The sequence below is a fragment of the Myiozetetes cayanensis genome, unplaced genomic scaffold, assembly GCF_022539395.1.
Source record: "Myiozetetes cayanensis isolate MyiCay16 unplaced genomic scaffold, myiCay2020 scf19, whole genome shotgun sequence".
In the NCBI taxonomy this organism is placed as follows: domain Eukaryota; kingdom Metazoa; phylum Chordata; class Aves; order Passeriformes; family Tyrannidae; genus Myiozetetes; species Myiozetetes cayanensis.
In genome coordinates, this window is record NW_026087400.1 from 3,275,389 (window position 1) to 3,298,504 (window position 23,116).

The 23,116-nt window shown below is 61.2% G+C and overlaps 2 protein-coding genes across 3 annotated transcripts; both read right to left on the reverse strand.

Annotated features, from left to right (window-relative positions):
• Nucleotides 1–467: 467 nt before the first annotated feature.
• Nucleotides 468–13,687, reverse strand: HM13 (histocompatibility minor 13). 2 transcript variants are annotated; one of them, XM_050314162.1, is made up of 13 exons: nucleotides 13,480–13,687; nucleotides 12,092–12,190; nucleotides 10,671–10,753; nucleotides 9,494–9,582; nucleotides 8,623–8,708; nucleotides 8,385–8,510; nucleotides 6,456–6,513; nucleotides 5,790–5,873; nucleotides 5,492–5,528; nucleotides 4,430–4,532; nucleotides 3,576–3,661; nucleotides 1,417–1,606; nucleotides 468–750 (listed from the first exon to the last, which is right to left on the reverse strand). In XM_050314162.1, exons 1-12 carry the CDS (start codon nucleotides 13,648–13,650, stop codon nucleotides 1,456–1,458), a joined length of 1,173 nt encoding a protein of 390 aa, XP_050170119.1. In that variant the 5' UTR covers nucleotides 13,651–13,687; the 3' UTR covers nucleotides 468–750; nucleotides 1,417–1,455. The 2 variants fall into 2 exon arrangements, with proteins under 2 accessions (XP_050170119.1, XP_050170121.1); XM_050314164.1 differs by lacking the exon at nucleotides 1,417–1,606.
• Nucleotides 13,688–16,603: 2,916 nt separating this feature from the next.
• Nucleotides 16,604–19,627, reverse strand: REM1 (RRAD and GEM like GTPase 1). The gene is made up of 4 exons (XM_050314166.1): nucleotides 19,274–19,627; nucleotides 19,043–19,125; nucleotides 17,758–17,962; nucleotides 16,604–17,562 (listed from the first exon to the last, which is right to left on the reverse strand). The coding sequence occupies exons 1-4, from the start codon at nucleotides 19,581–19,583 to the stop codon at nucleotides 17,285–17,287; spliced, it is 876 nt and encodes a 291-aa protein (XP_050170123.1). The 5' UTR covers nucleotides 19,584–19,627; the 3' UTR covers nucleotides 16,604–17,284.
• Between the last annotated feature and the right edge of the window lie 3,489 nt (nucleotides 19,628–23,116).

Sequence of the window (23,116 nt, forward strand, 5' to 3'; positions counted from 1 at the left end):
CCCTCCAGCCCCCATGTCTGCACCAGCATCCCTTGCCCATTCCAGCCCCACGGGGTGCAGGATGGTGCCTGACTCCCTGCAAGGAAGAGGACAAGCCACACCCTCCTGACCCCACTCTGGGGCCAAGTTTGGGGTCTCCCCCCTCTAGCCCACCCATGTGTGCTCCCCCAGGCCGTGGGGGCTCAGCCCCAGCTCTGATGCAGAGCACGTCCCCACCCTGTGGGGTTCTTGCACCCCGATCCCTGCTCAGCCAACTCTGCTCCAGGGCCAGACCCTGCTGACCCTAAATCTGGGTGCTGCAGAGTGGGGGCCAGGCTGGGGGAAGGCTGAGTGCCAGAGGAGCGGGAGGGGGAAGGGGATGGTCACTTGGAAACAGCCAGACAATGGCCACCAGCCCCACTGGGAGAAGGCGGGCGAGCTGGACACGGATCCTGGTGCCAGCTGAGTGGGGGCACGACCAGCACTCCTTCCTTCAACATGGTTTAATATGAGAGAAAGCAAATGCACAATACAAAATTTAAAAACCGGCGTACATCGATACCCCACCTGGGTGGCTGCTCCGACACACACAACACGATGCTCTTGCACAATTGTTTCATCGTCTGTCACTGGCAGAGGGTCTGGAAGGGCCCCAGCCCAGCGGTGCCGGGCATGGCCCACAGGCAAGGTCACTTCTCCTTCTTGGAGGCTTCTGTCAGCTCTTCTTTGGAGGCCCCCGGCGCCTCCTTGGGGGTTGAGCTCTCCTCGTAGCTGGGGACGAGAAGGACAGGAGGGAGGAATGAGTGGGGCCAGCCCCTCGCTGGGGACAGAGCTCTGTGCCACATTGGGACAGCCCAGCCCACGGCCTCCTTGGGGTCTGTTATGGTGCCATGGCTGTGCCAAGGAAGGGGTGGCTCCAGCCATCAGCCCCCAGTGTGGGAACCCCCATGGGGCAGAGCCCAGGCAGAGAGACGAGTGATGTGACTCTCCTGGACATGTCCAGGGATGGGGTGTACCCAGCCAGGGGCCAGCTCTGTGCCCGGGGGTCTGTCCTTGCTCCCGAGAGCACCACAGGATACCCTGGATAGCACACACTTTCCCTGGCTGAGCCCTGGTGCCAGCGAGGCTGGTTAATGGGGGAGCTGCAGCAAGACCAACAGCAGCGATCCCCCCCGGAGTCTCGCTCCTCTGGCTGCAAAGTCCCTCCAGCAACGGCCCCAGGGCTCTGGCAAAGAAAATCCAGGAATGCAGCTTCCAGCAGAAAGGAACACCAGGGCAGAGATGTCAAATTCTCTCGCCCTTCCCAGTCTCCTCTCTCAGACTGGGAGAGAATCCGGCCCATGGCAGCGAGGCGGCAGCTCCAGCTTCTGCCCAGGGAGTGGGGAGAGCTGGGAATGGGGAGAGCTGGGAATGGGGAGAGCTGGGACCTGCCCCTACCTGGCCAGAGCGACAGACAGGGGGCCCCGGCGGCAGCGGCTACATGGCACTGGGGCTCTGCTGCCGGCGTCGGCGGGGACAGGACAGTTTCTGCTGCATGGAATCGGCCAGGCTGGCCGGCGAGCCAGACACCGTGGGGAAGTGGGTAAGCCTTGGTGTGTGTGGCAAGATTTCAGCAGAGGATTCATAGCTGCAGGAGAGAGGAAGCAGGAGGGGAAAGACAAGGACAGAAAGGAGAGGGGGAGAGAGAGAAGAAAGCAGAAGAGTTTTGGAGTGAGAGCACTGAAGACCCACCACCCTGTGCAGGCAGCCTGGCATCCCCCCTCCTGGCTGGCACCCGCTGGTTCGGTCTGGGGCCTCTCCTTGCCTGCAGATCCCAGGGCAGGGCTGCAGAATGGAAAAGTGAGCACTGAGACCTGGGAATAAGGCATCTCCCGCTGGCATGGCAGAAATAGGCAGCTGGAGCCCACGGAGAGCAGGCATGGGCAGTGGGGAGGCAGCAGTGGAACAGCACCCAGGCAGAGCGATGCAGCAGAGCCTGTCCTGCCACTCGAGGACAGCGTGTCCACAGATGTGAGGGGCAGGATGGGTTCCCACTGCCAAGGGAGGCAGAGCAGAGCTTACTGCCTAGCCTAGGGAGGCTTGGCAAGGCTGGGAGCCACAGAGCTGATCCCAGTGTCACCCACCTCTGCTCCATCAGCACCCGCTTTCCCTGCTCGCTCCCACCCTGCCTGCAGACCCTCACTGCTGTGGGACACCACGTGCAGGCAGAGACCAGAGGGAGCTGCCAGCTTGGGGGAGGATCAGAGTGCACCGAAGCGCACAGGGGAGCTACACCTGGTGGGATTCCTGCGGTGGGAGCCACTGCCCTCCAGGCACCAGTCCCATGGAATCCCACTTCCTCTGCCTGCAACTGGAGCCACTTCAAGGGAGGTCTGGACCCCTGGGGCACTCAAGGTTGCAACCTCCCAGCATCGTGCCTTGTGCTGGCAGCACTTTGCTGCTGGAGCAGCTTGTGCTACTGCTCTGGGGGGCACCAGCCCCCGGCTGGCAGGCTCCCCGGGTGCAGGCCGGCCTTGCAGCTCGCCTCTCCCCAGTTTCCTGGCAGGAGGTGCTGCTGCTGTCAGCTGATGAGTCACGGCGCTGGGGAGAGCGGCTGCAGGATCCCAGGTGCACAGGAAGGACGATCCCAGGACACTCAGCGCCTGCAGCAGCGTTGTCAGGAGCAAACATCAAAGGAGGGGCAGGTGCGGCAGGGCTGGGGACCAGCCCAGCTGAGAGCCGCTGGGAACACACATACCTGCATCTCCCAGGGGAGGGGAGAGGAGGGGAGGGAGGGCAGCTGGCTCCCTGCTGCGCCCAGCTTCCCTCTGAGCAGGCTGGGAGCTCAGGAAGGCTCCCGGGCTGGGGCACTGGGGAGGCTAAAGGGTATGTGACCCTACTTTAGGATGTTCCCTTCCCTCCTCTGCCTCCAGCTGCTCTGAGCCACCACCGAGCCTCGAGCATGGCACAGAAACAGCTCTCAGGCAGGGCAGGCCGTGCTCTGTGTGACTCAGAGGGGACAGCGCAGGCAGGAGGCCAGAGCTGCCCACTGACAGCAAGAGGCAAACGCCTGGACAGGCTGAGAGAACAGCTGGAGCACAACAGCAGAGCACAGCCCCCCTTCCTCTTCACCCACAGTCCCTGGGGCAGGAAGACTGCTGCGAACCAGGAGCCTTCAGCCGAGTGGGGAGTGTGGGATGTGCTTGAACCAGCCTTGGCTGCTCTCACAGCTGGCTCTGGCTCCGCTCCTCCCCACCCACGGGCCCTGGGACACAATGACCGAGTATCTCCACACCAGGTGTGCAGTCCCACCCTCCCCTGCCTGCCAGCGCACGGGAAGGGTTTGTCACCGGGGCGGAAAGCAATACCAGGTGCTGCCCGCCCGCCCGCTGGTACCGCAGCACAGCTCCCACCCAGCTCCTGGGAGATGGCTGGAGCCAGGAGCGGCGTGTACGAACACGGACCCGCTCCCTCCGCCCACGCGCGTGCCGGCGCACACCCAGAGCATGCCCCAGGTGAACCCGCCCCTCCAGCTGTGCCCAGGCGTGGGAACATCTGCACGCTCCGTGTGCGCCAGCGCCGCCGGCGAAACAGCTCCGTCCCCAGCTGAGCCTCACCTGAACATTTCGGTTACTTCTCCCTTTGCCAAGGCCACAAGAAGCGGGAATCCGATGCAGGCGGGGACCAGGTACAGCAGAGCAGGCTGTGGGGAAGAAAAACAACTGTTCAACCAAACCACCAATCACCCCTAGGAAGAAATGTGAGGTGAGCTGGCCCTGTGCCCTCTACACCCACTGTGTCTGTCACAGCACCGCACAAAAAACAAACACCCCAAAAAGCAGCCTCGAGAGCCAAGTCAGAGCTGCACCAGCACAAAATTAGACTGGATATTAGGAGAAAATTCTTCCCTGTGAGGGCAATGAACCACTGGCACAGGTTGCCCAGAGAAGCTGCTGCTGCTGCTGCATCTCTGAAAGTGTTCAAGGCTAAGTTGGACAGGACTTGGAGCAGCCTGGTCTTCTGGAAGGTGTCCCTGTCCATGGCAGGGGGTTGGAATGAGATGGTCTTTGTGATCCCTTCCAATCCAAACCATATTGGTATTCTGTGAAAATCCTTGCCATGAGGTCCCACTGGGCCACCAACACACTGAGGGCCCCTGTGCAGACCATGCCATATGGGCCCCCAGGACCCCTGCAGCACAGCCAGGGGGTGTTCAGGGCAGCTTGGCTGCAAAGAGCCAGAAACCACAGGGGCTGCTGCTGAAAACGCAGGATCTGTGCCCCAAACAGGTCTCTGCTCCAGCCAGGCACACAAGCTTTGGGCAGGGAAAAGTACAGGCAGGCACTGGAAAATCAAAGCCAAGAGAAGGAACACATCCTACTTTTTCCTGGCAGGATGCAGGAACCTCGTGGCCAAGCTGGCCTGACCCTCTTGGACGTGCATCTGTGGGGCACAGCATGGCAGAGCTCACCTGGGCGTGCTTGAAGATGTGCATGATGAATATGGTGAGGCCCAGCCCGAAGATGTAGGCCACAAAGCTGGTGTAGAAATACGTGTGCGTGTTCTTCTTCAGGCTGCAGGGAAAGGGAAGAGCCCACTGACCTCAGGTCTGGAATGCCAGCAGCCAAAAATGGAGTTGGCCCAGTTCTCTCATCCATCTGCCACCACTGCTGGGGTGTGAGGAGCAATGCTCTGCCTCTGCAGCCCCCGGGGCCGTGGGAGCAGTGTGGGACTTGAGGGAGGGACACCCAGGTTAGGGGCTGGAGAAGGGAAGGAGACAAGCAATCCTGCTGCTGGATGGTGACTGGGAGGGGAGGAATTGGTGCTGGAACCCAGGGAGAGGGTCTCAGCAGGTGCTGTTTTATCACAGGGCAGGCCACGGGAACTGGGATTCCCAGCAGGTGCAGGCAGGATGTGGGTGGCAACACCAGGAAGAGCTGGCACAGACCAAAGGGTCTGTGCAACAGGAGTGGGGCCACACCACCGCAGTCACCCGTTCCCTGGAGCCCTTCCGTGTGGGACAGCTGCTGCAGCTCGGCCGTAGGTGCAGCTCCCCTGTGTGGGAGGGAGCTGCTTCCTCCAACGTCAGTGGCAACCCGGAGGCAGCCAGCACTGCCAGGCACTGATTTGCATCCACGTGAGCACTTCCCAGGTGCCAGCACGCCTGGCTGTTTCCCACGCTGTCCCGGATTCCTCTTGCTGCCATCCCCTCCTTGGTTCCAGGCAGCTGGGGAGGCTCCCCAGAGCCATCACATGCTGCTGCCTCGACCCCCATCCCTGTGCTGCCTGTCCTACAGCAATGTCTGAACTCAAACCACTCACCCCAAACACCCCACAGAGCCAGCACTGCTCACCTCTGCTCTTCCAAGATCTTCTCCTTACACTCCCCTCATCCCAGGTCCCCACACCCAGCCCTGGAGGGGAGCACACAACTGTGCTTCTGGCTCCCCCTTCCCCTTTTTCCTCTACAAGAGCAGCTCAAATACGCTGGAAGACCCAACCTGCCAGAGACCCTTCCCTGCCGCCCACTCACCTGATGTCAAACCGCAGCAGCAAGGCAATGAAGATCCCTGCAGGGAGAAGGGAACAATGAGGGGCCGGAGGAGCAGAGGAGGCTGAGGCAGGGCAGGACCCGCTGCCGTGCCTGGGGTGACAGTGCCCTCTCGTGGCACAGCAGCACCGGGACAGCACCCGGACCTGCTGGGAGACCTCCAGCTCCATCAGGAGACCCCAAGAGCTCTGGCATAGCCAAGGGCAGAGCGAGGCACCCGCTGAGCTCCCCGCAGCCCCCTCAAGGGATCCCAGTCCTGTCCCCCCTCTTCTGCCCTCACCTGGAATGACAATGTCTCCCAGTCCCAGCATGGCAAAGTTGTCGGCTTCCAGCCCCTTCTCCAGCAGGTCCTGAGGGAAAACCACTGCAAGGAGCAGACAGAGGCACAGTGAGTGGGAGTGTCTCTGCTGAGCAGACCCTAGGTCCAGTGGTCCTGGCAAATAAGGACCAGAGCAGAATAGGACCCCTGTTCCTGCCCTCAGCCCCCTCCTCCCTTTGTTCTCCTTCCTGGGACAACTCCAGGATAAGAAACCACGGGGTTCACAGTCAGTCCTGTGTGTAGGTTTCAATCACAACTCCCAGGACCCAAACTACTGTGTGTTCCACTGCAGCACCAGTTCACCCTTCCAGCTCTTTTGAGGGTCTGTGGGGCTTCTTTGTGGTGTGGGTTTTTTTTTTTTTTTGTTGCTTTGTTATCGATTTTTTTTATGAGCAGATGAAATTGTCCACTCTGGAGGTGCAGACTGACCCAGACAGATCAGCACTCTGCAAACCATCCCTCTCCAGAGACCTGGCCTGGCTTGGGGTTGGTCAATGACAGGGAGTCTGAGGGGTCACTAGCAGAAAAGCTTCCTGCACATCCCCCCTACTCTGCACCATCTCCAGGGGTGGAGGGTCGATGGGGCAGGGACAGCAGCAGAATGGACTCCAGGGAAGATCTACTCACGTTTTATTGGGGCCTCAAATGATTTGGCAACCGTCACCATCACATTGGTGCCAAAGACCTAGGGGCAAGCAGAGGAGTCCAGGCTGACCACAGCTGCACAGGAACACACACACACACTCAGCTACAGCCTCACCCCAGGGCCAGGAGTGGCCTCAGCAGCAGGAAATAGCTAAAAGATGCCCAAATGTGGGCAGAGGAGCCCTGCATGTGAGCCCACTGCCCGGGGGGAGGGGACACAGCATGGCCCTCGGGGAGGTGGCACATCACAGCTATCCTGCTCTCAGAGCAGCACAGGGAGAGCACCCACATGGCAGAGCTGCTGCCCACCCCCAGCCCTGTGCCTCGGTTCAGCTCTAATAAGTGGGCTCTGTCAAAAGTCCAGAAGGAGGGTCCCAGCCCAGGAGCTTCCAGCAGTGACACAAACAAGTGTCAGATCTGCTGTGGTTTGCTCTGAGGTCATTTACTTGCACAGCCCTATCAGCTGTAAATACTGGCAGCGTTTGGGGGGTGGACTGTAAACACCGAGGGCAGCCACCCTGATCTCTGCTCCTCTCCACCTCCAAGCCTCCAGTCCAGCAGGCACAAAGAACAGGTTAGCACTGGGTGAGCCAGACCCTAGAGCCAGGGATTAAAGGGAAACCTTAAAGCATCAGATTAACTCCCATAAGGTGCACCAAGCTCTGAGCACTGCCATGGAGCAGCAAGGACTCCATAGTGGGACTGGGGAAAAGCACCACATGCAAATTCACCCCAAGACTATGTGGGGGCAATAGCATTGACCCACTGAGCAGATCTCCTTCCTTCCTGAAACCTTCCTGGGATCTCACTGTGATTAAATACATGCTAAGATCCAAGTGACTGGTCCCTGCAGAGAGGCACAACAAGAGGGTCTCCACTTCAAGACAGTCCTTCCATAAGGCTCTGACAATACTCTGCTCTCCAGGGAAGCTGAGATGGGAGACAGCCAGCAAGTAGAAACCAGTAAGGAGTGAACTCATTGTCTCCAAAGCACTGGGAGGACACTCACATACCAAGCAGGGCATGAGGCACCAGGTGTGCTAAGGCAGAAGGCTGAGTCCTCTCCAGCTGAGCTGTGTGGAGGAAGTGGCCCACAGGCTAAAAAACCACAGAGCCCAGACTGTTAACGAGCCTGTGAAACAGGGGCAGCACCAGCCAGTAGCCAGGCTTAAACAGGGATTAATCAAGCAGCTGCAGAGCTGCTGGACAGACCTCAAGGTATACAAGCCTCTCAGACATTTGGAAACATGGTGATTCAGAAGGTGGAGGCAGCAGGAAGGGCTGGAGAACATGGACGTTACAAGGAGAAATATTCACCCATGGCTGGAGGGGAGCACACGACTGCACTCCTGCCTTCCCCTTCCCCTTTTCCTCTACAAAAGCAGCTCAAATACACTGCAAGAAATAAGGAAAACCTCAAAATGAAGAAGTCAGGGTGCTGCACTGGCTGAGGGAAAGAGACTGGAAGCATTCCAGGGTCTCTGTCCTCTGTGCAAAGGAACAGAAGGACACCAATGAAACTGGCAGATGACAGAGCTGGGGCACAGCTCACACAGGCAGGATCAGTGTGCCCCAGAGCAGCCTCCAGCCCACTCAACAGCTCTGTCAGGCACTGGGAAGACCACAGTGGGGAACTCAGAACCAGATATGACACACATCAAGTACGCCACAACCACCCTGATGAGGTCCCTGCCAGCCCTGGGCTCTCTGAGCCAGAGAGAAAAAGAAAACCCATTTGCTGAGCCACGTTCTGCCCCTGTGGATTCTGTCATCAACCCCACCACAACTCCTCTGGGCTGAGAAAGTGGAAATCCTGACTGCAAACGTGCGTCCAGCCAGCGTGGTGCCTCCGGGGAGGCGTCGTGCCGGGCACGTGCTTCCATCAACGGCCTGTGGAACGCGCCCATTTACCCAGAACACATCGTAGATGAAGAGGCCCCCAAGCAAGATGCAGCCGGTGCTGACATTGTTCAGGTGCAGCAGCTCCACCCCGTTGAGGGAGAATGCCAGCCCGAAGAGATTGTTGGCAATCCAGTGCTGAAAAGGACAGGAAAAGGAGATTTGGGTCCCACTGCTCATGGGACCCCCACCTTGAACGGAAAGGGGTCCGTGCCCGATCCAGCCCCCTCCCCAGCTGTGCATTGCTTACCTTTCTCAGCAGGTACCAGACCCCCACAACACTGCTCAGGGCCAGGCACACGAGATCCTTGGTGTCAAACTCGTAATTCACTATTTCTGCAATAAAACAGAGAAGTCGGATTTCGGGCAGGAAGGGCAGCTCCCCTTCCCGCGCAGGGCCGAGATGAGCGACTCCACAGCTGGGGAGCACAGTGCTCACATCCCACAGAGCGCTCACGTCCCAAACAAGGGGACTGTACCCATGGGACACACGTGCAAACCACCTGTGAGCGAGCAGCCAGGCCCTGGAAAGCCCAGACCTTCTCCTCCAGCCAGACTCTGCACATGGACAGCATCCGTGATCCTGCTGTCAATAAGGAAATTGGATTCAGGCACTGCCTAAAGCAGTGAGAGGCAAATCTTCTCCCTCTTCCTGTGCCAGTTAACTCCTGCTGGTATCACCAGGGGTATTCCCTTGCCAGTAAAGCTACTGGGCAAGATACTTATTGAAGCATCTTCTACCAGTGCAAAGATCTCAGTCAAAATAAGGCAGCACAAAAGAGTTGGCACTGCACTATGCAAGGAGCTTAAATCAAGGCTGTGCATTTAACAGCAGCCACAGCTCCATCCCTACAGCACTACAAGAGGTGTTTCTGGGGTCTCACTGCCAGCCAGAGGCAGCACAGAGGCACAGTGCCAGCCTAGCTCTGCAGGGACACACAGGGCTCACAGTGTCTATGGAAGTACAGTGGGGGGAGCAAGAGGAGAGTCTCTGAGAAGGTTGTTTCAATGGGCTGAAAGTCAGAAGACAAAAAAAAAGGCAAAAAAAAAATACCAACAACCCCAACAGTAAAAGGCAGAAAACATTCAGGCTCCCCTGAGAGACCGGCGAGCCAACGTACCCTCCTTGCTCTCCCCGGAGCCCTGGGTGAAGAGGAGCTGGTACTGTTTGTTGGGGAAATTTGCAGGGAAGAATCTGTTCATCATGGGGCTGAAACGAGAGGTGTAGAGAAGGGCAGTTCGACAGAAACCCTGCAGGATGTGCTGCCCGGCACCTCTGCGTGTGAGGGGACCCCACACCCCCTCCCCAGACGGGGAAACGCCACATTCTGCCCCATCAGGGATGGGCAGGAGCCACAGCCACACACACAATCTCATCCTCCCCACAGGCCTGATCTGCCCATAAACACTCCAGGGTAACAGGACAGAGCAGCACCTGCAGAAAGGGAGGCCCCACCCCAGGCCCCACAAGCGCCCTGTGGCCCCCGGCAGCCCCCTGGGCACCCAGCACTGCTCGAGCAACCACTGCACAGCTCTGCCAGAGCACAGCAAAGCTCTTGCCCAGCGCCTGTCTAGGGAAAGCATCTGGTCCCCAACACCCCAGACCTCAGGAAACAGGAAACCAGTTTGGCTTTTTCAGTTACTGAAACAGCCTGAGCTTTCAACACCTCGTGCCACGCACCAGTGGAGAGGCCAGGGATGGTCCTGTGAGCTCCAGCTGCCTGTGTCACCCATCCCATAAAGGATACATGGGTGCTGAGGAGCTCTCCCCTCCACAGGGCAGCAAGGACTGTGCCAAGGGAGGGCTAGTTTGGATAAAAAGTGATCATGGAAGTAATCATGGCCCCAAGCCTGCCAGAGCTCAAAGAGCATTTGAACAATGCTCTCAGGAACGCGGTGGGATTTTTGGCGTTGTCCTGTGTGAGGTCCAGCAAGATGCACTCCATCCTTGTGGGCCCCTTCCAACTCAGGATATTTTGTTATTCTGGGCCACAGCAGCTCCTCAGGGTGAGCAGGCCTTGTCCCATGATGGTAACCACTCACACCTCCACAAGCTCTCCCAGTGATTTGTACAAGGTACCAGTTCACCGGCACCTCAGGGCTCTGGTTCCCCCACAAGGAAGGGTTCACAGCATGATCTTGCCCTTCCCACCACTAAGGGACAATACCCTAAGAGGTTGGGCCAACACCCTAAAGATCTGACTCTGCTGTAGGGCAGCGGTGCTCAAAAACCCCACAACAAGCTGAACTGAAGCCTTGGGCAGCCCTGCCCCAGTTACACCCATCCCTGCCCTGTACCTGATGGTGTGGGACAGGGCCAGGATCCCCAGCACGAAGAAATACATGGAAAGCAGAAGATTGATGTACTCTTGAGAGAATATCTGCAAGATAAACCCAGAGAGGGGTTAGTTACCGCAGCATCCTCCCCATCTTCATGCTTCTATCAGCAGCTGCTGTGTCAGTGCTCCAGGGAGATGAGAAGAATAGCTGGAATAACCCAAATTCCTGTGCGCTGAGGGGAAATTTGTTGGAAATAGCCATGTGCTCAGAGAACAAGCACAATGGGCCTGTGAGCTGTGGTGCATCTGTGAACTGCTCAGGTCAAAAAATAACTCCAGTGCTGCTGAAAGGAGGCCAGAGCTTCCCCCATGGAGCAGGGAGCGAGGCACCGCTCCTGGGGCTGCCCCAGCCGGCAGGAGCAGCACCATCCCCAGCCCTAATTAAATGGGGTGTTATTAAAACTTCTACCCTCCAACACACAGGCCTCCTTACTGAATCACATCCTACAACCCATCGTGGGGGGGACCCTGGGGCCCTCTGTGCTCTCCTGGAAGGGGGATCCTGGAGCAGGAGAGCACACGGCTCATCGAAGGTATTAAAAGGAAGAGCCACTGATCAGAGCAACTTTGGCAGGGCCACACTGCACAGTCAGTGTTTCTTCTCCCAGTGTCTTCATCCCAACCACAAAAGGCACTTGAGGAGGTGGGCCTTGAGCTGTGGGCTGCAGGGAAGGGCTGCAGGATCCTTCTAGCAGCCAGAGGGGCCTGGCAGCAAGATCTGGTGGCTGCTCCATCAGGAGAGACTCAGCAGAAGCAGCCTGGCACCTTACAGGCATCCCAGGATAGCACAGCTGGAAGCTGCCACTCACTGCTGCAGCCCCGTGGCTCCTCAGGCCCCTCTGGGAGCTCAGCCACGTGTCAGGCCTGCATGGGCAGCCCAAAGTGCTTTAGGCCAAGGCACCTCCACAGGGCCAAAAGCACCTGCTGCTGGGAGCTCCCATCCGTGACTCAGGTCTCTTGACTCTGCCCGTGGGCTCTGCATGCCTAAAAGACCTCACCTGGTCACAGAGGGGCTCCCCCAGGCCTGCAGCAGACACAGCTCCAGCAGCACAGCAGAGAGGCAGCAGCGTTCACCCCTCAGAGTGCCTGGCACCCTCTGACTCCAGCTTGTGCCCCATCAGGTTGGCCCAGGGAGGCAGGAAGAGCTCAGGGCTGTGTTTGCTCCCCGGCAGCTCTCCAGAACCAACCTGGGCTCAAACAGGCTCCGATTTCCTCCAAGCTGTGACAATTCATGCAAGAACTGACGCCCTCCCGCACGGTGACACCAGAGAGCTCGAGCTGTGCGGCCACCACGGGCCAAAAACAGGGTCAGCCCCGTGCTGGGAGCTCCTGCCAGGCACAGCAGCATGGCTGGCCCTGGCTCCAGTGCCACTCACTTACTTTAAAGAAGAGGTAGAGCCCCAGGAGGGTGCAACTGGCAACAATGGGAAAGCGAGCAGCGTCTCGGCTGGTGATGGTCTCCGGCATCTCCGAGGAGTTCTGGGGAGAGAGGACAGGACAGCAGCGGATCAGCCCCTGCTCTGGCTTCACACCTGACACAACAAGAGGGGCTCTGCGGGGGTTTCAAGAGGGACAAGGCAGTCGCTGGCCCCTGCTGTATGCAGAGGTGAGGCCACGCCACAGGCAGCGCCCGAGATGGAAAACACAAACCTTGCACTTCTCCTTCCCAGGGCAACCACAATTCACTGCTTTTGCCCTCTAGGAGAAGGGAAAGAACCCTGTGCTGGCGTTGCTCCTTTCTCCCCTGCCCAGAGGGGAGCTGGGCTCCCTCTCTGCTCACGCCCAGCCGGCCCCATCTGTGCCACCATCTGCGATCACCCTCTGCAGGACGCGTCTCTCCAGCCACCTTCTCGTCCCTCACCCCGCCCTTGGGACACTCCTCGTGCTCAAAAGCCCCAGATTTATAAGCTTCTTCCGAGACATCTTCACACCAGCTGAACCAGACCCTTTCCAAGCCATTTCCCACAGGAGACCTTCAGCTCTCAAAGGAGGTGGAGGGCCTGTTCCCTGCCTGTTCCCAGCCCAGCTGGCGGCTGCTCAGAGATTTAATCTCGCCCAGGCAAACACCTGAGGCCAGCACAGACCGAGGGCACCTCAGCAGAAGCCCTCGTGCAGCTTGTCACGCTGTGCCCAGTGGCACAAGGGTGCCCAAATTCCTGCTGCGTGAAATGAGAAACCCCCCACCAGACCCCAGCCAGGCCCTGCTCACAGTCCCCAGCTGCCCGGGCTGCCAGGAGCCTCCCTAAAATCAGCTGAACCCTGTGATGTGAGGCTTGAGGACACACAAGGAGCTTTTAAAAATAGCAGTAGAACAGACTGTGTAGAACAGTCCTTCCTCCTGGGCTCCAGGAGCCCGAGATTGGGGATTTCTGTCCAGCACGGCGCAGCAGGAGGGGCTGCAGGGGCAGCACGGGGTGTGCGGGTAGGAGGGCACCCCCGGACCAGCCCCGGTGCTGCGGAGCGTGGGGCAAAGCCACACACGAATCCCCCCCGGCACAGCTCCTCTCGCGGGGAGACAAGGGACGAGTTGTGTTTTGCACCACTTGAATTTATCAGGGCAGCGAATTTATCAGAGCAGCCCCGGGCCACGCCAGCTCCCTCCCCGGGGGATCCCCAGCCTCTCCAGGCCCACCAACGGCTCCGGGGCGGGCGACACGCAGCGGAGCGGAGGGGACGGGGGGGCCTTGAGGGAGGGGACGGGTGGTGTGGGAGCGGGGGGGCGAGGCCTACAGGCCCGTCCGCCCCCCCGGTGGGGGCCGCGGGGGTACCTTGCTCTTGGCGCAGCTGACGGAGCGCAGCGCCCCGAAGAAGATGGGCAGCAGCGCCATGAGGACGAGGCTGCCGTAGGCCAGCGCCATGCCCTCGGGGGTGGCGGGCGGGCGGGCGGCCCCGGGCGCGGCCCCGGCGGCGCTGCCGTTGTGCGCCGCGGGCTCCTCCATGGCGGCTGCTCCCACCGCGGTCCGCGCCGACACGTCCCCCTTACCGGCCGGAAGCGCGTCACGGCGCGGCGGCGCTGAAGCCGGACACGCCCCCCCCCGCCGTTTGCCAGGAGAAGGGCAGAGTCCGGGAACTGCACCGGGACAACCCCGGGACCCTCCCGGGAACCCCTCGGGACCCCCCGCCCCGCTCCCAACGGGGCTCTGCCTCCCGGCCCGCCCCTCCCTGCGCACGCCCCGCCGGGTGGCGATGCCCGGGTGGTCCCGGCTCCCCAGAGCGGGGAGGTGGCACCTCGAGGCCACCCCTGGAGTGCCGTGTCCAGGTCGGGGCCCCTCGGGTCAGGAAGGATGTGGAGGGGCTGGAGCGGGTCCAGAGAAGGGCAGCGAGGCTGGGGAAGGGACTCGGACACAAGTGCTGTGAGGAGAGGCTGAGGGAGCTGGGGTTGTTTAGCCTGGAGAAGAGGGGGCTCAGGGGAGACCTCATCACTCTGTACAGCTCCCTGACAGGAGGTTATAGCCAGCTGATTCTATGGTTCTGTGATGCCATCAGCCTCCTGGGCTGCCCTTCCATCCAGCCCTGGGTTTCCCTGCCCTTGGCTGTTCTCCAAGGGCCAACCCTTCCTGTCTTTGGGAATTCCACCCTGACCTCTCCCAGCCCACCCCAGCAGTCACGCAGGCAAGAGCCCCCTCTGGTAAAAACGCCTCGTAAAGGGCAGGGAATTCTCCCCTCCCCCTGGACCAGGGCCAGGGCTCTGCTGGAAAATTGGCTGAAATGTGTGTTTTCCTCACAAATATTCCCAAGCTACTGGCAGCCCGGCTGTGCCACTGAGCTCCTCCTCCTCCTCCTCCTCCTTCTCCTCCTCCTCACTGGGGCGAGGGTCTGCTGAAAAGCAAAAATTGCTAAAGGTTTGGGCACAGTGAATTGGTGCTGCCCCAAGTTTAGATCTGAGCCGTGGGCAGGGGATGGGAGCACAGCAGGGATTAAAATGCAAGTCTTTAATGTTTTAAAAATGTTTTCTTTCTTTTTTTTTTTCCCAAGTGAAAGGAGTCTATTTCAGGAGCGGGGTGATTCACAGTTCCGTGTTTCAGGCGGAGGGCAGATGGGAAGGCCTCCCGGGAGCCCCTCTCTGCGGGGCTGGCATCCTGCCTGGGCTGCTGCCCTCTCCCTGTCACTGCTGGTCCCACAGAGGAGCACAGGCAGCAGCAGGCAGGGTGCCAGCACATCCCCTGCTGCCTCCCACCCTGCTGCCTGCAGTGGTCCTGCCTGGCACGGCGTGGACTGGCACAGCACAGCTCCTGGCCCCCTCACTGACCCCCTCACAGACCCCTCTGGGTGCCCACCCCACCCTTAAACCCCAGCCTGGCTTGGGAATCCTCACAGAGTGCCTGTTCAGGGAGAGCTGGGCAGTCTAGGGTTGGTGTCCCTCTGTGGCCACGTCCTGGCCAGGATCCAGCAGGGCTCCTGATCCCAGGGAAGTGGCGAGCAGGGCACCGGGGGGAATGGCCACCCAGGGACGGATGGCACTGGGACAGACAGCACTGGGACTGATGGCCACCCAGGGAGGGATGGCACTGGGATGGGTGGTACTGGGTTGGATGACACAGGATGGATGGATGGATGGCCACCCAGGGAGGCATGACTCTGGGATTGATGGCCACCCAGGGACAGATGGCACCCACCCCTGGGTGGGTGGCACTGGGATGGATGGATGGATGGCACCAGGGTGGATGGACCACCCAGGGAGCGATGGCACTGGGACAGGTGGCCACCCACCCACAGATGGGACTGGGGCCCATGGCCACCCGGGGGGCAGATGACACTGGGATGGATGGCACTAGGATGGATGGCCACCAAGGGATGAGTGGCACTGGGACTGATGACCACCCAGCAGTAAAATGGCACTGGGATGGATGGATGGATGGATGGCACTGGGGCCAATGACCACCCAGGGAGGGATGGCACTGGGATGGCTTTGAGAGCACTTGCTGGAGGGGCCGGTGCCACCGATCCCCAGCATTACCCACCCCAGGTGTGGGCCCAGCTGGGGGCCACAGGCCTGGACCCCCCCACCAACCTCCTCCTTCCACCCTCCCTCCGTTTCCCAGCCCCTCGCCGTGGCCCCCCTTGGCCTCTCCTCCCACCCTCCAGCATGGCCACATTTTTCTGGGTTTGAGCTCATTCTTTCCACTCCCCTCTCTGCCGGCTGCCAACTTTCCATCCCGTGGCCCCCCCCGCCGCCTCCTGCCGCAGGGAAACGCTGGCTGCAGCTGCGGGAGGGACCAGCAGCAGCAAGGAGCCCCTGTCCCAGGGGTGCAGCCCTCAGCCCCGGCGTGGCTGACGCCGTGTGAACCACAGCATCGCCTCCGGCAGCACCAGGAACCGGCGTGCCGGGAGCTCCGGGGCGGATCAGCTGGAGCAGAGCAGCAGCAAGGAATGAGCAGCAATGCCATGGTCACCAAGCAGCACGGAAAAAAAGCTTCCAAGGACAAAGCTGGCAGGGAGAAGCCCTCACTTGGGGTTGCACCTCTGGAGAGCTGTTTTCCCACAGGGGAAGGGCACTGCCCAGTTCCAGCATCCCGTTTGTGCCGGTCACAGCCAGTGGTTCCCCACGCTCTGGCCACAGAGCGAGCGGAAACTCCTGACCCGAGTGGGAGGGCACTGCTGATCCTCCCTGGCCCTGGGCCCGGGGTGCTGAGCAGGTTTCCCTGTGGCATCCTGGCTGCAGCACGGCCTAAAAACAGGCAGAGCCCCCCGGGGTCGCTCGCTGCTCGCTGCAGCCAAGCACGTCCCTTCCTGCCCATGCCATCCCTCAGCTCCTGCTCCCTGCCTCTTCCAAGGGTGGCCAAAGGAAGCCCCAGACAGAGGCTCTCCCTGCCCCAAGATATTGCAGCTAATGGAGATGTGGCTGGCCAAGGCCTGGCTAGAGCAGGAGGCAGATGCTCTGCCCTGGCCACAGGTAAGGAACAGGGCTTCAATCCTGCCATGTGGCTCTGGGATGTGGCTCCCCAGGGCAGGGACCCAGCAGAGACCAGCACCTCCCTGCTGTGATTTATTCTGCAGATCGAGGGTTTCCCCGTTGCACCAGTACAGAGACAGCACAAAACCCTCCATCCGAGAAACACTGGTGCCAGGGACACATGGCACAAAGCCCTGGCACAGCAGGGCTGGTGTGCCAGGCGATGCTGCAGGTGTTCCCCTGTCCCCTCTTCCCGGCCAGGCTCCATGATGTCCAAGGTGGACACTGCTATGGTGCTCCCGTCAGACCCTATGGCCTGCAGAGGACGGGCACCACAAGCAAGACCTGCCATGCTCCTGGCAGCCTCCAGCCTTGCACTGGGGCATGGCTACCCCTCACCTCCAGCTCCCCAGGAGCAGCTGGGATCCAAAATCCCACCACCCCAAGCGCAGGTACCTGTCCCACCCTCCGCTCCATGGACTCCATCCCACTTGTCCCCTCTCCTGGAGAGGAAGCATCCAGATCCACGGCACCTCAGCAACCCTCAGCACTGGTGAAAACAGCTCCATGTCCTCAGCATCGCTCCAGTCCTGTCTGGGCTCTCCATGGAGCCACTGGCCACGCTGCTGGAAGAGAGGAGAGTCCCAGCTGGCGTGTTCGGAGGGACGGGATGGCGGCTCTCAGAGCACAGACAGGTCGTGGCAGGACTTGGAGCGGACTTTGAGGGCCCCCTTGCTGCTGTTCCTGGCCACCAGCCTGTCGAGGAAGTGCCGGGCTCTCCTGCTGAGGCTTTCCTTGTGCCTCTGGCCGGGCGCAGGGTGCGGGTGGGACTCCTTTGCCCCGCGGCGCAGGCGGATCTGCCGCACCACCCCCTCGAAGAGCTCGTCCACGTTGTGCTGCAGAGCCGCCGACGTCTCGATGAACTTGCAGTCGAACACGGCGGCGCAGGCCCGGCCCTCTGCAAGGGAAGAGCAGGGAGGGGGCACGGCCCCGCTGGCACCCCGGGCGCTGGGGGACGGGCAGTGCCACCTGCGCGGCAGCAGCTGCACATCCAGGGACGAGGGGACAGATGTGTGGGGGAAGCAGCTGGGCATGCATCCCACCACCCCCCAAGGGGGGTCCTCACCAGCCAGACCCCTCATCGCCCGCTCACCTTCGACGGAGACCTCGCGGCACCGCACCAGGTCGGTTTTGTTCCCCACCAGGATGATGGGGATGTCCTCGGCCTGGCGCGCCCGGCGCAGCTGGATGCGCAGCTCCGAGGCGCTCTCGAAGCTGCCCCGGTCGGTGATGGAGTAGACGATGACGTAGGCGTTCCCCACCTGCAGGCACTGGCGGCGGCTCCGGCTCTCCTCACCCTGCCACCCCATGGGGAATGAGATGTCACCCCTCTGCAGGGGCTGCTGGCAGCTGTGACCACTGCCAGAGGACAGCAGAGCACCCCAGCAGCCCCTGCACTGTGGGGAGCAGACATGTGATCCTATTACAAAATGCAGATCAAAAGGTCTTGATTTTGGGGGGTGTTTGAGAGGTTCCTTCTCCATCAGCGACAGATTGGGGCTGTGAGCTCAGCTCGGTGCTGGGAGCTGAGGCTGTGTCTCCTGGGGCCTTGCTGGGATGTGCAACAACGGTGTTGTGGGAGCTGCACCCCCTATGAGCCAAGCACCAGGCGCTGCTGGACAGGGTGGGAATAATCCGTAGGGGAATGAAATGGCCATTGTCAGGGTGTTAAGGTACTGGAGCATCTGCAGGCAAACACAGCCCCAGCCCATGTGAGTGCTGCCCCCTTGTCCACAGCCTGGGCACTGGCTGCTCCATCCCTGCTCCTGGGGACTGGTGGCACTCGCAGGAACTCGGGGCCCTGGCATGAAGGGAAGGAGGGAGGTGTTTGGAGGGAGGCAGTGACAGCAGCGCTGGCATTTCTGCCCAGGAGGTACCTCATGTGCTGGGCCAGAGGAATGCCCTGTGCCAGGCTCTCAGGGCCACCACTCTGCCCTTGAAGCATGCGTTCTGGCTGGTGGCCCTGTCTCACGTGGATTTACCCAGTTGGCTCCTTCAGCCCCATTCCCAAACCAATTCCACGCATTTCAAAGTGGGCTGGCACCACAGTCCTTCCCCACAACCCACTCTTCATCACCACATGCAAGCCCCTTATGTGAGGGGTCCCTGTGCCCACACTGGTGAGAACACTGCAGGCAGCCCCCCATGCCAGGGAAGGGTGGGCACAGAGCTGGGCAGAGATGTGACCCCAGCCTGTCTGGCCCAGCATGTGGCCCCCGCTCTGCAGTGAGGGCAGTGGTGAGCCCTGGACACGGCCGGGGAGCCCCAGGCTGCCCTTTGCAGTGCTCAGAAGCCTCAAAACAGCAGCTGTACCCGTACAATGTCCCCTGGGCACATCCCGGCTCGCCCAGCCCCCCGCGGCCCCCGGCCCCCCGTACCCGCTGCTCCGGCTCCCAGATGTCTAGCACCAGCAGCGTGGTCTCCTCTCCATCCACGGTCAGCGTGCGCTCGTACGCGGCCTCTGCGGGACACCGGGAGAGCCCGGTCGGTGCCGCGCTGCCCGGACAGCCGGGCCCCGGGCTCTTCTCTGCCTCGCACACTGGTTTCTCCCACCACAGGGTGTCCCGCGGGGGGTGACCCTCCGGCAGATCCCCCCACCAGACACCTACCTCCGTGCTGCTCCAGCAGGTCCCGCTCCTGAACGCCAGCGAAGAGATTGACCAGGCTGGTCTTGCCGACGCCGGGGTCGCCCAGTAGCACCACCCGGTACCGGGGCTCCCGGGGCCCGGAGGAGCCCGAGGAGTCGGAGGACCAGCTGCCGCGGGGGGCCCTGCCGCCCGGCTCGGAGGCGGTGTGGCCGAGCTGGGGGTGACAGGGCTCTCTCCGAGAGGTGGCCCCAGTGCCCCCCGGCCGCGGGAGGGGGGTGCTGGCCCTCCGCCGCAGCGGGCTCCTGTTCCCGGGCTGCGTGTTCAGGGTCATCACCGGCACCGAGGGCAGAGGGGACGGACGGTGGGCGGGGGGGGTGCGTGTCACCCCGAGGGGCACAGGCTCCCGGTAGCTTCCGATCGCGCCGCTCCCGCTCCTGGAGCCGCTCCCGATCTGAACTGGCAGCAACTCGGGCACAACTCCCCCTGGACGGCCGCGCTTCGCCCGCCCCGAACTTTAAGCCCCGGGAGGTGGAGCCCCTCGCCTCGCCGGTCCCTCCCCCGCCGGACACACCCCCGCCCGCACCGGCCCCGGCCCGGCCCGGCCTGCCCTGTCCCGGTCCCCGAGGTCCCCGCGGGGCTTGCGGTGCCGGGGAACGGCGACTTCCTCAGGGATGCATCCCCTCGGTCCCCGGCAGCAGCGGTCCAACAGGGATGCCGCGGGATGTGCTGCCGTGGGCGGGGGCTCTGTCACTCTCCATTCCTGTGTGAGACAGGGTCCCCCAGGTCCCTTTATGGCACCTTTACTGTGCCATAAAGTCATATTAACGAGTGGCCAAGGCACTGAGCAGGGCTGGGGGAAAGAAGGGCTGATGGCAACAGAGGCAGCTCGGCACCTCATCCAAGCCTGCCTGATCCGGGCCCTGGGAGAGGGACCAGTGTCACAGGAGTGGTGTCTCCTTGGTTGGGGTGCTGAGGACCACCTGGGTACCTGGTGTGCACCTGAGAGAGGGGAGAGTTAGGAGGGACAAAGCACAGAGCAAGAACGAGCCGCTGCACTTTGACTGTTTCAGTGTGAAGAGGAGGAGGAGAAGCAGGAGTGTGGTGACTGCTCAGATACTTGGTGCTCAGAGGGGTCCTGTCCCTGCATGGCAGCCCCATCATCAGGGGGCACAAGGTGGGTGGAGGGAAGCCTGACTTGTGTCAGCTGTGCCACCCTCTCGATGCCCCCAGGGTCCTGGACTGGCGTGCAGTGGGGAGGGCCCAGATGCTTGTTCTGGGACCCAGGACCACTCAAGCAGCTGGGAAAGCAGGAAAACACTTTAAAATGGGGTGAGGGTTGTGCGCAGTTCCTGTTCAGTGTGAACCAGTGTCCAGCCCGATCCCCAGCCACCCCAGCAGTAATTTTCTCACCCCTCATGGTTGGCCCCAGCCACTGACCACTCTGATGAGAACCAAAATTGGTTCCAGCCCAAACCCTGCTCTACCACCCTCACATCACCCTCTGCACAGCAGGCTCAGTGCTCACAGGCCTTCCTGGAGCATCAGAGCCAGGCACAACCCCTGGGGCTCTGAGGGGGAGAAGGAATGAATTCAGACACTCTCACTGCCAATCCTGAAAGACAAACATAAGTGGAGAAAGCCCCGTTGGAGCAGCTGGGTACATCTGCTTTCTCGCAGCGAGGACAAGTGCGGTGAGCTGGGCTTGCTCAGAGGTGTCTCATCCATCTTGTCTCAGCCCAGGACAAACTGTGCATCCAGGGAGCCCCAGCACAGGGCTCAGAGCTGCTGGTGAAGTCTGCCTAGGGCCCCTGGAATCAGGAGGATTTTTTAAGGAGGGGAAGCTGAAAAGCAGACATGGGAGGTTGCAGCCCCTCTGGGCTCCCCACACTTCCAGGGGCATGCAGTGGCACAGGGAGGGCCAGCACGAGCCCTGTGCTCCTCTGCACTCTCACACTCCCAGGCCAAGCAACCCGTGGCTGATTTTTCTCCTTCTGGAAAAAAAAATCCGGTGTCTGGAAGCAAAGGGTTAATCAGCAAAACGAAGGGCTGGTGATGTCGTGTGAAAAGTTGCAGGGAGGTCAGTGGGAAAGGGCTGAGGATGGTGGAGAGGGCTCTGGCACGGGCTCCCGCCTGTCAGGGCGGGTAAGCACCAAATGCCTGACTTGTGATGTTACAGAAACTTTCCACTTGGGCCTTCCTGCTATTTTTAACTCTTCTCCCAGCCACCCTCAATAACCCCAGCCCCACCAGCTGCAGAGGCTAATTAATTCCCCTTTTTTATCATTTTTTTAAACATTTAAAAAATTAGGTTCCACTAATATATCATGCAGTCGCTCTCCTCGTTCTTCCTGATGCATTCCATGCCTCCATAGCTGCAGCCACAGCTGTCTTCCAGCTAAAACCCAGACCCCAGTGCAGAAGATCCAGCCCCTTTTGTTGCCGTGGCTCTGCTGGTGAGTGTCTGCCCAACCAGATGATATTTTCATGGAAAATAAGCCTGGTGTGTGCCCGGGGTGTGGAGGAGTTGGGGGCTGGCCTGCACCTGCAGAGGCAGGACACACAGGGAAGGAATGACCCCGTGAGCAGACCCCCTGAGCACAGCCTGCCGCTGTCACGGGGCTCTCTCCCTCCTGGCAGGCTGACGGGAAGATCATCCCCGCAGAGCAAATGGGATTCGTTCTCAGAAATGGAATTGTTTGACATTTATAAGATCAACACAGTGTCTTCAACCGAGTGGGATGGAAAGCAAAGGTAACACGACTGTATAGACTCATTTCACAGTGATGTGAGCAACTCGCTTCCCAGATTATTTTCCATTGTTTTTCCCTTTCCTGGAGCTCTGCCCTCGCTATGTCCAGCTGGTTCTGCCTGCAGTTCTGCCCCACCACCTTCACCCTCTACACAGGGAGAAACCCAGTCACTGCTCATTCCACAGAGCTGGGAAACATCCCCCTGCACCATTCCTGACCTTCCCCTCAGGCGCTGCAGCTCGCACTGGCAGCACTGAGGAATCTGTCACTGTGCCTGGTGCCACCCCTCAGAGAGCTGCTCTAGGGAGCAGAGCGGTGCTCCAGGAGCCAGCTGGAGCCTGGGATGGTATGGACGGGTGGATTTCGGCTGTCGCAGGGGCGATGCTGCAGCAGGCTCGCCCTTTTGTCCCTTTGCCCCCTGGGACACCCCTACACCCTATTGCTCCTCATCATCCTATGCCCCCTGGGGACCCCCATGGCCTCCGGAGACCCCCCTTCACCACGGACCCGGGGATGCCGCGTATCCCGGGCCGGTCTCCACGGCGACAGGGGCGGGCCCGGGGACCGGGCGGGGCCCGCGCTCACGGGACCGGGCGGGAGGGGCGCCCCCTGCCGGCTCCGCCTCGGCTCCGCACCGGGACGGGGCCACCGGGACGGGACCACCGGAACGGGTCGGGGTGCCCGGGCTGGGAGGGAGCTGTGGCAGACCGAGCAGCCCGGCGGGCCGGACGGGGACTCGGCTGCTTGCGGGGCTGCCGGGGCCAGGAGGGAGCAGAGGACCGGCCGTCCCAGGGAGCCCGGGGCGAGGCGGCCCTGGTGCACGGGACCGTGCGGGACCTCCGATTATACCGGGAGAGAGCGGCTTCCCGTGCGAAGCCGCGGTGGATGGTCCTGTGGTGTTCCCCGGGCGGCGGGGCTCCGGGACAGCGTGAGCAGCCGGGGGTGCGGGACAGGCCAGCGGGAGGACAGGCCCCGGGGCAGCCCCCGGTGCCCAGTCTGGCCGCAATGCCGGGGCAGCCCGCAGGGTGGGGAGAGGACACAATTCTCGGTCAGACGGCAGGACCGGGACAGCCCACGGTGCCCGGTGAGGCCACAGGACTGGGACAGCCCGAAG